Source organism: Notolabrus celidotus, chromosome 13 (genome assembly GCF_009762535.1).
Source record: "Notolabrus celidotus isolate fNotCel1 chromosome 13, fNotCel1.pri, whole genome shotgun sequence".
NCBI classification, from domain to species: Eukaryota; Metazoa; Chordata; class Actinopteri; order Labriformes; family Labridae; genus Notolabrus; species Notolabrus celidotus.
In genome coordinates this window covers 12,997,159-13,010,534 of record NC_048284.1, presented here as the reverse complement: position 1 = coordinate 13,010,534, position 13,376 = coordinate 12,997,159, and the positions used below count along the sequence as shown (strand labels likewise).

General features: G+C 40.4%; 1 protein-coding gene across 6 annotated transcripts in view; it reads right to left on the bottom strand.

Annotated features, from left to right (window-relative positions):
• Window positions 1–3,063: 3,063 nt before the first annotated feature.
• The window catches only part of adgb (androglobin), a 59,764-nt gene continuing 49,451 nt past the window's right edge, over window positions 3,064–13,376 (bottom strand). For 4 of the 6 annotated variants that reach the window (XM_034699189.1, XM_034699190.1, XM_034699187.1 and 1 more), the window contains exons 30-35: window positions 11,891–12,048; window positions 9,549–9,704; window positions 9,298–9,382; window positions 9,113–9,194; window positions 3,681–3,864; window positions 3,066–3,505 (exon numbers count right to left, since the gene is read on the bottom strand). In XM_034699189.1, the coding sequence (XP_034555080.1) occupies window positions 3,302–3,505; window positions 3,681–3,864; window positions 9,113–9,194; window positions 9,298–9,382; window positions 9,549–9,704; window positions 11,891–12,048 (869 nt within the window). In that variant the 3' untranslated portion in view covers window positions 3,066–3,301. Of the gene's footprint in view, window positions 3,506–3,680; window positions 3,865–9,112; window positions 9,195–9,297; window positions 9,383–9,523; window positions 9,705–11,890; window positions 12,049–13,376 lie in introns of those variants that run through there. The other 2 variants (XR_004633515.1, XR_004633514.1) reach the window with 2 other exon arrangements.

The window sequence follows — 13,376 nt, the reverse complement described above, 5'->3', positions numbered from 1 at the left end:
GACCAGATGATGGACATCTCGCTTCAGAAACAGCCTTCATTTGACTGTTTATGGAAAATAATCACATTCCCTGATAAAGTTGACTGTTGAAGACAACAGGATGAGTCTTTTGTTGAAAACACTATTTTTTGCATGTATAGGACAAGAGATAAGAGGTATCGCTTTGTCCAAAGGGGGCGCCAGAATCGATATAAAACAAAAGCTCCTCACAGCAGCTTTAATTTTTATTTTGCCTGTTTTTTTATGTATAGAGCCAAATTGTGGTTTCTTTGAGGTTTATTCATGTGAGGTTACATAATGATACAGTAAGGATTAAAGGGAGTATACCCACTTTCTGCATTTCCAGTTGAATCAGAATATGAATATACGCTGAATTCACACATCATGCTCACACCACCATGGCACCATACACCTGTCCCTTATTTAGTAGTGAGAAAGTTGGCAAATCTAGTACCTACGTTTTGTATAAACCCCAGTGTTGCATAAACCAAGGTTGATGTTTTGATTGAGTTGAAAAGGAAGTCAGTAAGTTAGCTTTTGTGTACTGCTTGCTTAACAACAGGTTGACTTAATGGCAAATCAAAATAACAACTGATGGCTCCGTTTTGTTCTCAAACAGAGGAAGAGAATTGAAACACATTAAGGATTCACAGAAAATTGTGATTTTGTGAAAGTTATTAATTGATGAGAAATGGGTCATGAATTTACAAGAATAAAAATGTAAATTCCTGAGAAAGAATTGTAGGCTCTGAGTTATCGACATGTAAAATAACATATAGGAGTACATTATTATTTATGAATACTAAAGTATAGCTTCACAAGATTCCCAACATTCTCGTTTTTTTGCAGGCAGCCGGCTGCTCTCTGATTTTCCCTTTCAAAATATCATAAAGGCTGATTGTAGACTGAAATGATGACTGTTTTTTTTCTTCAGAAATGTACGACTTTATTCTCATAGTATGATGACTTTATTCATGTAAATGTAGGACTATATTCTTTCAAATGTACAACTCTTAAATCCTCAATTGTTTTACTTTGTAAGGTGGCCTGAATACTCTGTCATGTCTTTCCCTTTCTTGCAGCTAAGGGAATTGTTGGGACAAGGGGAAAGACAGCATTAAGCTTAGTGAAGAAACAACAGTAAAGGCATATACAGAACAGCTGCTTGAGAACTGGAGAGAAAAACCGTGAAAAGACGGGCAATATTTGCTAGAGTTAGTTTGCCCTTTTGCCATTCACAAATGAAACAGAAGAGAAATTGATGAGGGCTCTCTTGAATTATTACCTCCAGAATGGAAAGTGAATTAAAGAGCCACCACAGCCTCCACACCACTCGGAGAATGTGTATCTGCTTTCTCTTAATTTCATCATCCCTCTTTGTGGGTCCATTTAAGAATCAAATATTCTCTCATTACTTGTGGGAAGTCCAGTGCACACACACGCACAGACACACAGGATGGGCGATTGTCCCCTTGTTTTCAAGGTTACACCAGTTCTTCTGTCCCTCACAACACATTTGCATCAAACCAATAGCCAACAGCTGCCAATTAAGAAACAGCCCCTCTGTTAATACACACACGTCACTGGCAATTACAGTGTTGGATGATCGCTCTCTCTTTCTCTCTCTTTCTCTTACAACACACACACACACACACACACACAGAGGAGGATGGGTGTAGGTTTTCAGAAAACAGCAAATAACAGCTAATGTTTGAAAAAAAAGGGGAGGAACATGTCGGGCGAGTGGAACAGTGCAGAGACAAGAGGGAATGTTCTGTGCCAGGAACAAGGCTTTCAGGATTAGTTCTGTCATGCAGCTATACAAGGGTGGAAATAGTGGTTTGCTAGATGAGGCCTGACACACCGAGGAGACGCACAAAATGCAGAGGGACGTACACACAGAACAAAGCAGGACACTTATGAGCAGAGGGAACACAGAGCGAAGCACAAATGCAAACATTGAGAGTGAAACGCAGTGTCTTACTAAAGGTAAGACATTACCATTAAAGGAACATTGTGTGCAGAATTTCACAAAGAAACAGGGAAATAGAGTTCAAAGTTACGACTGCAAATATGTCGCCAGGATAGGTTGTGTATTCCTTATTTATGTCATATTGGCAATATAGTAGAAAATAGAAATTCATAAACAGTTCTGCCAGGAACATTACTGCAGGATGACTTTGCACATACACACAAATAACAGGCACAAATTATCATTCTGTCATCTACTACACCCACACACTCACAACCGTGCCCTCTAACACATGCACGCCCCGCACAGTGATCATTTCCTTCATGCGGCAGCACAAAATTGAACTATTCATTATTGTCAGCCATGAAAACAGCACAATGCAGGCATTGGTAATGAAAATCTATTGAAGCACACAGCCACTAGATGGCACCCTCACTCCTTTCATTTCCAATTTAGCTTCTCATTCCTCACCTGATCAGCTGACTCCCTCTGTGGCATGCAAACCCAGTGGATGCACCTCATATTGTAAGCTAAGATAAATGACACTTGCTCTGCTGTATCATGTTCGCGTGAAGAAAGAATAACAGATTGATTTGCAGTTTTATGCAGATGAGAGAGCAAAGCTTCACCCAATCGATAGCTGCCGTGTTGCCATAAAAGAACTCTGCCACCTACCTGTGATGCATTTTTTTCATACCACAACTCTTTGTCTTGCTTTTGCAGGAATGCACTCTTGTGGCCTGCTATGAAGGAGTATATCAATTAGCCAATCAATCAGCAGCACTCAGCTTGTGGGAGGCTGGCTTTATCCTGCAGGCCTTGAGGCGTACAGTCAATACAGTGACCTTCAAGAAAATAAAAGATTTGCAAAATATAATGAGACGTGGTGGTGGGCATGGGAAAGTCGAAGGCAAACATTGCTGGCGAGATGGGTTGACATTCTCAGGGTACTAAAAGAGGGAGTGGTTTTACATGTGTGAACACAGACAATGTGATATATCTTGATGTATTTCAAATGTGTTTAAAAAAAACTACAAAAATGGCTCTTGAAGGTGAACAGTGGATCTATTAAGGATGAGGGAGAATATTGATGTGAGGTATAAGAATATAATAAAACAGCATTGAATACAGAGTAAAAGTTGCAGATTCATTACTTTCATATTTCTTGAAAGTGAGAGGACATCAGCAAGACACAGCAACAATCAGATATTATATCATCAAGTATTGGCTGGGATGTTGCAGTGACATGAAGATTGCTCACTGTTCAAACAGACTTGTTGAGAAGTGTCTGCAGAGGAAATTGAGACAGGAACTCTGTGCCAATGACCGTCATTTATTCTTGCCAGCGCTCTTGGCTCGTTTGTTTGGCTGCTGGGCGGCAGCAGAGGCTGAGGTTGTTTTTTCCAGAACTGCCTGCTGGGCCTCCTCCACAGCTTGTTTCTCTCCTTTTTCCTTCTTCACGGTCGCCATCTGATGGCTCCTGAACGTATCGCAAGCATCAAGGAATTTCTTGCAGCGCTGCCACAAGGCTGCCTGGAAAAAAAACACACAGGGAAGAGAAAGAGAAGTTAGAGGAGGATGATGTCCAACTAGAGGGAGAAGCGGTTGACAACAAATCTTCCACATTTGGAGAGTCAAAACTGATCATCATTATGGCCCGCATCCACACTCTCTCAGTGTCCAAAGTTATTTTTCTGTCTTCACAGACCTGCATGTTCTCATACATCTCCAGCTGGCGTCTCATCAGCTCCTTCATGTTGAGCTCCTCCTGTCTCTGGTGCTCCAGCACGTTGTCTCGGACTAAACGGTAAGTCTGGATCCTTTCAAAGCGCTTCCTCTGCTGCATCTCTTCAATCTGTGGGTCCATCAGCACGGGGACATCCTTCTGTCGTCTATGAATACATACAAGACCTTCAGTCTCAAAGTGACCACATATGAGCTGAGGCCTTTTACACCTTTTCAATATTTGACTCTGACCAAAATGTTTACGCTGCATTATTTTTTTTATCCACTCTGAATACTCAGGACAATACACTGTTTGGCACATACAGTGTACTGTTTTACAGGTGGTGCTTGGAGGATAAGATATTAAAGAAGGTATAGCATAGCAAGCTCAAAATATAGTGAGTGTTACAGGCAATTCTGAAACAGTACAGAAGACAATGTTGACACAGGCAGGATGAATCAAAATGGAAATGTGGTTGATAAAAGCAGAGATAGGAAGGGGAAAGGATGGACACAAGTCTGCATGTCTCATCTCATATCATAAGGGAGAAGCAGCGTGTCTAATCAGATCAACCAAATCATAACCTTTAACAAACTTCTGTAAATACTTTCTGCAACCAGTAGATATCCCATAACATGCATAGAAAGCTGTATAAATGAACATATATTAAACAGAGATTAGGAAATATATATTATTAATGGAGTGATGCCTGCAAGCTAGTTCAGGTAGGTAACTCAAGCTGCAATGATTTCACATTTAGCATGCATCATTCTCTCAATCAGCTGATAAACGTATCCTCCTAATTTGGCATCAAGCTGCAAGATTTCCAGTCTCTATCGCTGCTTTGCCAACCTCATCGCTCTACTGCACTCAAACTTTCAGCTCCACCACCTCACCTGAATCCACCTGCAGGCTCCAACTACCACGCTCCTCAATTTCTGCATGTCAAATATTAGTCTGAGAGGATCTAATATAAACAAGCTTTAAGAAAGAGTGTTGATAGACAACAACTACCCCAATGTTAAAATTACAAAAACACATCTGACATCATAGCCAAATCAAGAATTGAAGCCGAAAGAAATTACATAAATACATATACATTACAAACATATTAAGTGAAACCTAAGTCAGAGTAATTGATTTTTTTGTTTTTGTTTTTTAAAGTTATGTTTTTGGGCATTCTTGCCTTTAATGACAGGACAGCTGAAGAAAGACAGGAAATGTGGGGAGTTCAGAGTGAGGGAGGACATGCAGCAGATGGTCGACGGGCCGGGAGTCGAACCGGCGACCTCTGCGATGAGGACTGTAGCCTCTATATGTGGGGCGCTTAGACCGCTAGGCCACCAGCGCCCCAGAGTAATTGTTTTTATTTTAAAGTTTTGTCTTTATGTTACTGTGTTTTGTCTGTGCTGCTACTGCCTGATCCTTGCAACAGATTGATGATTGGGTCACTACTGAATACAACTCATGCAGACCATATATTTATCTAATTAATAGTCAATAACATGATCGCTTCCTCACAGCAAAGTTAACATGCATGTGTTTTTGATCATAGAGTAACAGCTTTTGGGATCATGTGCTGCACAATAAATTCATACCACAGACTGCTTAAAACAATGGACTCAACAACAGCTGTACATACACGTGGTGGCTCGCTGTGGTAAAGGTCTTATCTTTATTGGTGTCCAAACCCCAGAATTTACGCTGGATTGGATCTACTCTGGGATTTCTTCTTCTTTTTTTTATTTGATTTTCATGACAAACAAATAAGCAAACAAATAAGCAAACAAACAACGCACAAGTTTACACACAATACATTACTTAGCTATGATTTAGAATCAGCTAATTGATGTTAGAAAGGTGACTGATTGACAGCTCAGTTGACAAATGTGGCTCCTACAGCGCCTTGACCACATAAGCAGAGTAGAGGAGGATCGCAGGGAGGAGACAGTCCACTTCAAATACAGACATGAATTTGTTCTGCTGTGGACTGGTACCAGCCTGAGGGCTCTTTTTTTTTTAAGGGGGCATTTTTGCCTTTATTTGATAGGACAGCTGAAGAGAGACAGGAAGTGTAGGAAGCAGAGTGGGGAAAGACATGCAGTAAATGGTCATGACCGGGAGTCGAAGCTGTGACAGCTGCCACTAGCGGTATAGCCTCTGTATATGGGACACATGCTTAAACCACTAGTCCAACGGCTCCCCAACCTGAGGGCTCTTTGATGCATGCCTTGGTTACACCAGTGCATATGTCAGCCCAAATCGGATCTCCCAGCCCATTCATTTGTTGTGTCTATATAACGAAGTTATTACCATTTGGCAGTGGTGGACAGTAACAGAGTAAATTTACTTGAGTACTGTACTTAAGTCCATGTTTTGAGTATCTGTACTTTACTTGAGTATTATTTTTGGGGGATACTAATTACTTTTACTCCACTACATTCAGAAGACAATTGTTGTACTTTTTACTCCACTACATTTCTATCAATGCTCTAGTTACTCACTACTTTTACTGTGAAGTCAACTCATGAATTTCCTTCTCTTTTCTGAAATCTGATCCCTAAGACAGTAAAATGTGTTTGTGTAGTTCTGTTTGTCTCAGTGGTTTAGTCATACCTGTATATCGTGCGTCTCCATGGTTGAACGTGGAGCAAACACAGAGCAAATTTCACTCAGATCAGGCAGTTCATTTAGAGGTGGTAATGATGTCTATAATTCTCCACCTGAGCTGCCATGTCCATATCTTCAGCCCGTGTTAGAGGTTTTTGAAAGAAGAATGATACATGTCGTTTGAAATGTTCTCCCTGTTTCCCACTCTGCCCAAACATACAAACATTCACTGTCCAACCTGAGAAAGTGTGTTGAGCTACGTAACATTTGTTTCATTCCAGATGAACATTTCAAACTAAGGTGTCTGTGCTTGGAGTAACTTAGTTTCTGTTTTTATTCCATGGTATAGTTTTTAGAGATTTTAAGTAATGGTTTCTAAATAAACATAATGTAACAGAATGTACTCCTATGTAGTCTTGACTACACTCATGCTTTGTGAAAATAAAACTTTTTTAGATTTTTTAAGAAGTACTTTGAATACTTAAGTATTTTTAAAAGCAAGTACTTCAGTATTTCAACTCAAGTAATAATTTGACTGTACAACTTTCTCTTGTATTGGAGTAATATTTGACATGGAGTATCTATACTCTGTCTTCAGTAATGAAGACGTGTACTTTGTCCACCACTGCCGTTAGGGTAACAAAAATAAACAACCCTATATGGCAGCCTTGCTTAGAGGTCCATTAAGGTTGGCTGTAACCAGTGTTTGTATGAAAACATGGACATACAAAGACAGGATAAGTGAGGTGGTCAGTTAACATACACGTTTCAGAAAAAGAGATGACAGGGTCATATCCTTCTGAGGCCCACACACACAGGGAGTACTTCAAAGAGAGATTATAAGTGCTAAATATGGCCGCCTACTTCCTACAAGATGACCTTAATGAAGAGCGGGGGCCGGTGGAGGTGGTGATAGAGTTCATTTGGTTAATGAGCACTGCCCTGCTTTAACCTCTGTCACTGCAGGTGTCAGCAGCTGTGCAAATGCTATAAAATTGTCATGCATGAATGTGTGTGTGGGTGTGTGGGTGTGTGAGTGTGAATCTATGATGAACCAGTGGTGGGCATTTATGGGAAGGAGGTATACAGCAGAGTAATCAGACTTCCCTAATAGACTTCTCCTCAGGATCCTTCTCCTTCCTTGGATGGCAGGCCACAGTGTCAGCTACCATTAGACGCCGGACACAGACCCACACACACACGTGGACACACACAGACAATCACACACACATACATGCAGCGGGAGAGGGCGGAGAGGTGATGGGAGAGGGGGCAAATCTCACAGGAGCGTCAAGCTCATCGGGGCCCTGAAATAGCTCTCTAATTAACAGACCCAAATATCATCTCATTTATCATGGAGAGGGATGGACAGAGGGAGAGATGGAGGGAGGAAAGGAGAAGAAAGAGAGTGGGGGAGAAACAAGACCAATGTCCGAACTTTTACACATTAACAGGCTTAAGGCTCAAAGCTACTTGGTGCTGATGATATTCGTGAGCGCAGCTGACTAAATAATAAAACTCTCTCTGTAACTCAGCACGTTGTGTGTTCCTTCCATCATATAGATGCAGATTGTAGTTATTTTACTTGTTTTTAAAGCTCTTAACAGCCCTGCTCCTCCATACAGCACTGATCTCCTGTCATTTTCTTTCTTTTTTTTTTTTTTCCTTTTTTTTTCTCTTTTTTTTTTTTTTCTTTCTCCTGTCATTTTCTGTTACAACACGATCACTGAGGTCCTTGAATGCTCCCCTTTTACATGTTCCTCGTGTGTCTCACACAAGCACTGGCCAGAGAGCTTTCAGTTTTTACGCCCCTGAACTGTGGAACTCTCTGCCTCTGGACATTAAAACGACGAGCTCTCTGGGTGTTTTTAAAAGTAAACTTAAGACTTACCTTTTTAATTTAGCTTTTAATTTGGAGTAGTTTATTTTTAGCCCTGGACTACATTATTATTTGTATTATTATTTGAATCATTATTATTTTAATCATTGCTTTAACATATATTTATCTTATTTAATTATTTATTTATCTATTTATTTCTAGTATTCATCTTATCTTGTTAATGCTACCTTATTTTTGAACTTTTCTTTCCATTGCTTATTTTATATTTTATTAATTTTACTGTGTTGACTTTATTTTATTTTTAACTATCTTATTTATAATCCTGCCTTTTATAATTTTACCATTGCTGTTGTTTTCTGTCTCTCTTTTATTCTGTGAAGCACTTTAGGCTGCATGTTTTTATGCATGAAAGGTGCTATATAAATAAAGTTGAGTTGAGTTGTACAGAACACAACACATGACTGTCCTCTTAAGTCTGTGTGTTGTCCTTTTAGGCAAGTAAAGGGTGAAGTCTTGTAACACTGCTGCTTACAGTACCAATGGGAGCAAAGGTCAGGAAGACATGAAAACAGCTGCAATGTTGAGCACACACTGTATGAACCAGTCTGCAGATGACAGGGATGCTGGTAGAACAAGCAACAGAGCAACATGTAGTCTGAGCAAACACAGACACAAACCAATTAGGCCTCTCAGGTGTTGTAACGCTTCATGTAGGGGCACAGAGCTTCATTAGCTTTACTGTGACAGAAAGAAATCTGCAAAATGCAAATACATGATCCGTCTGTCTGGGTTGTTTGTGTTATAGTCTTTAGCTCTGCCCTCTAAGAAATCATGTGTTGGAGCTCTGTTAAAGAAATCTTCAAAACCAGCTACAATGCAACAATCATCGTTCTAACTTCAAAGTGGGCGATGAAATAGAAGGGGGAAAAAGCAGAGAAGGAATAATGTGTGATGGTTGGAGCACCTGATGAAATGAGTGAAGTCTACCGGAGAAGGGGAGCTTGCAGTGTTGGTCAGGTTCTGAGAAGATGGACTGTGAGAGGCAGCTGTAACAGAAGGAAATCCGAAAAGGCCTCATTAGCATAAAGTGACAACTCGTGGAATAAGAGGTGCCCAAATACAGATGTTTGTGTAGTTAGATTATTGTACCAAGGTCACTGTTTTCTGCATCATTGGTGGGAGTTTCATTGCTTGCTTGCTGTTGGTTAAGAAACTTGAGGCGGGACTGGTAAGCCTGAAAAGACAACGAAACAGTCAGTGTATGTTGAGGATAGGAGAGGACAATATTGGAATAAAGTTAAAGGTAAGAAGGGGTTAGGGATCATTCTACAGGAGGTATAGGATTAAAGGTCAAATACAGCTAATAAGTAGTTACATGTCACAAACGCAGCTTCTGCTACCTTGGCACAGCGACCCGGTTCGGCCATCTCCCAGGCTTTTTTAATGGCTTTTATCTGATCCAGTCTCCCCGTGTCCTTTGTCACCTTGATGCTCTCTGCTTTGCTCTTGTCACTGACCACACGCAGGGACCAGTTCGCCTTAGTCAAGTCAAGGTTCTGTGCAAACATACGCATACAACAGACACAGGCTTAAGAGTGCAATACATGGTCTCACACATACACAGACATCACAGCTGAAGGTCACCGTACCACAATATATTATGAGCAGCGCCTCTCTCAGTCATACTCAGACAGTCTGGTACACAGCCAGCCAGCCAGCCAGCCGGCCATTCACTCAGGATTTTTATGTCCTCTTGGGCTGTCTCGTCTTCATTATAAATTATATATGGCTCTTAGTTCATTTATTCAGAGATCATTATGTCCTCTAACCCTTTTGCAGAGAGTAAATATTGAAAAATTGAAATTTACTGACAGAGACGAGCCCTCTGAAAGTCTGCCCTGTAGCACAGAGGAGAATAAAGAGAATAAAAGACACCTATTACGTGGCTCAGTGATTTATCAAGAAGCGTGTTTTCCTGAATACTAAATCAAACCTATTTTACTGCAGAGCACAAGATTATCATTTAAGTGCATGCAGGTCGTTCGGTTGAAGGCTGTTGTGGAGTTTTGGTTCACGCCAGTTTCTCTTGGTTGGCATTTCAGAGTCCGCAACAAGCAAACTCAACTTAATATGCAAATGAAAAATCACATTGTAAATGTGATTAAAAAAAAGGGATGTCAGATAAGAGTTCAACCAGAAGCTCATTATGTGGTTTGGATGGGAATCAGTGAAGAGCAGTTAAGTGTGTGCTCCACTGAAGTGCCTCTAGTCCTCCTTTTTAAAAGGTTATCCTATTTTCTATTTTGTTTCATTAAGATCTAAATAATAAGTCCTGCTGCACTTTGTCTTAATGCTGTTGAATCATAACATTTGAACTTTGCTAAAACTTGTTTGATGAATGGTTTGCTTGTCTAAATCTATGTTACCACTGCCCATTCAATTCAATAAGAACACCCACTGCAATAAAACCTGAAATTTAGTCAGCACTTAACAGGGGTGTGTCCAGAGGGCTGGCTAGGGGTGGCTAGACCCCCCTTACATACTGGCCACCAATGGTGCCACCTCAAAATCCTGAACTAGGATTAGCTGTTTTCTTTATCAGAGTCAGGACTCAGGATACAATTCAGTATTTGGAGTGCGTTACATCAGGTTGCTAGTGATAATTATCTTTGCATTTAAATGTACGTTGTAGCACGTATTCTTTTGTTGTTGCTTTAAACTGTAGAAAAAATACTTCACACATGTATTTAACAAGACAGGTACATGAGGGGGGCTGCATGGTGGTGTGGTGGGTGGCGCTGTTGCCTCACAGCTAGAAAGTTCCTGGTTTGAATCCCCGGTCGGGCAGGTGCCTTTCTGTGTGGAGTTTGCATGTTCTCCTTGTGCATGCATGGGTTCTCTCCGGGTACTCAGGCTTCTTTCCACAGTCCAAAAACATGCTCACCAGGTTGATTGATCACTCTAAATTGCCCGTAGGTGTGAGTGTGTGTGTGAATGGTTGTGTGTCTCTCCGTGTTCGCCCTGTGATAGGTTTGCGACCTCTCCAGGGTGTACCCTGCCTGAAGCCTGAAGCCAGCTGGGATTGGCTCCAGCCCTAACAGGATAAGCGGTCAAGATAAAGGACGGAGGTACACGAGGGAGGAATCAGTCCATCGTAATTGCAAGTATAGTCTTGCACTATAACTATCAACTATTTGCAACTATTTGCAACAATTCTGTAATTTTTCAAGTGCTCTGGCCTTAACGTCTTCTTTTATAGTCTTTAGAGAATAAAACTTATAATATTCGTATAATTACGCTCTGTTGTTTATTTCTAGAGTTAAATATAAGTGGAGAGCCCTCAGTCAAAAAAGCCTGGACACACCCCAGACAGTTAGTATAGTAGACTTGCAATTTGAAGACATATTGAATAGCTTCTCTGACGTATCCTTGTCTGTGCAAGGACCAACAATCATTCAACAATTTATCTTTAAAGCTTATCATTACTATTAGCTTCTTTGGGGGGTTGATTTCAGTATTTAACGGACAGGACAGCTTGTGAAAGATAGGAAATGTTGGGAATAAGAGAGGGAAGAATGCATCAAATCATGTTGGGACCAGGAATTGATCCTGGACTGTAGCTTCTGAGCATGCAGCAACTGCTCTACCATCTGATCTCAACCTCAGCTGATCTTTAAATTATGAATATAAATACATGTACATATATTGTTCCTACAGTGTTGTTGTGTTTTGTCACTGTTACCGTGTCCTGCCGGGAGCTCCATTTGGAGACGCCAGCTGGCTTCCCTTTCTCTTTGTCAGCTTCCCCTTTGCGGTTGGCTTTGGGTGTGTTGGATTTGTGCCCCTCATGGACCGGGGTGCCAGGGGTGGATGTGTGCTTCAAGTCCTCAGGCTTGTAAACTAAATGTGAGAAACAGAGAGTGGAGAGATTTAGTTTTCTTTTACAACATCCACAATAAGAACTTTCTAAAGTTGTATAAAACATTTCTTACAAACATGTGGTGAAACATGTTTTAAATGCTCAAGATGAGAAAAGGGGCAGGTCCAGGGGTGGCCATAGCCTGCTTTGAAATGTGATTGGTCTCCCCAGGTACCACCCCAAAATCCTAAACTATTATTTGTTTTACAAGAGGTAATACTTGCGTTAAAGTCAACTATTTTGGTTGTGTTGCAAGAGGCTGCTTTCTTTGCATTTCAATTTGGCACATATCTTTTAATCGAAACTGGAAATTTGATTTTAAGAAAACATCTTCATTATAAATCCTTAAAGATGTAGGCATTCAATGTTGTTTTTATGCCTTTGTTATAATCTTTGAAGAAAAAAATATACACACTCAGATATATAACATCTTTTGGGCAAATTAATGTTAGTTGTCAAAGTAGATGTGATTGACATGTGTGACATGTGTGTCCATGTATGCACCTGTGTAGATGTATATATATATGTATGCTTATGTATTTCTATGGGTATATGTATGTATGCACTTATGCGGGCGTGTCTGTGCTTATACATGTCTCATCGCTATCACCTCTCTCTCTTACTCTCCTCTATCCCTCTTTCAAGATCCAACTCGGTTGAGGCATGATGCCTGTCTAACATGAGTCTGGTTCTGCTCGAGGTTTCTGCCTGTTAAAACAAAGTTTTTCCTCGCCACTGTAACTAACTAAATATTGCGATGTGCAATGCTCATGATGGATTAAGGTGGGGTAAGACTGAGTCTTATCCTGTCTTGAAGTTTGGTCTCTGTTCATAATTTGACATAGAGTGGTCTAGACCTCCTATGTTTGTAAAAGTGCCTTGAGATAACGTTTGTTGTGATTTGGCGCTATATAAATAAATAAATGATTGATTGATTGATTGATTGATTGATTGATTGATTGATTGATTGATTGATTGATTGATTGACATGTCCGTGCAGGCAGATCTAAGTGGGTATAGATAAGGAACTACTTATTTCTATATGAGGTTTTGGTCAGCTATGCATTCTTTTCTCTGTCTCTTAAATTGTTGTGATAGGTTGGTACTGTTGTTTTGGATTTCAGTGATATATATCATAAACCCTGACTTTACATTCTGATGTGTAGGGGGGGTATCTGCATTCTAACTCAGAATGTGAGAAAAACACAAATAAAGTCTATACAAAGTAGATGTGATTAGTGGCCACCCCAGTCAAAAAGTGCAGACGAGTCCATGTATTAAAAACCATATCTATTGTTGAATAATCATT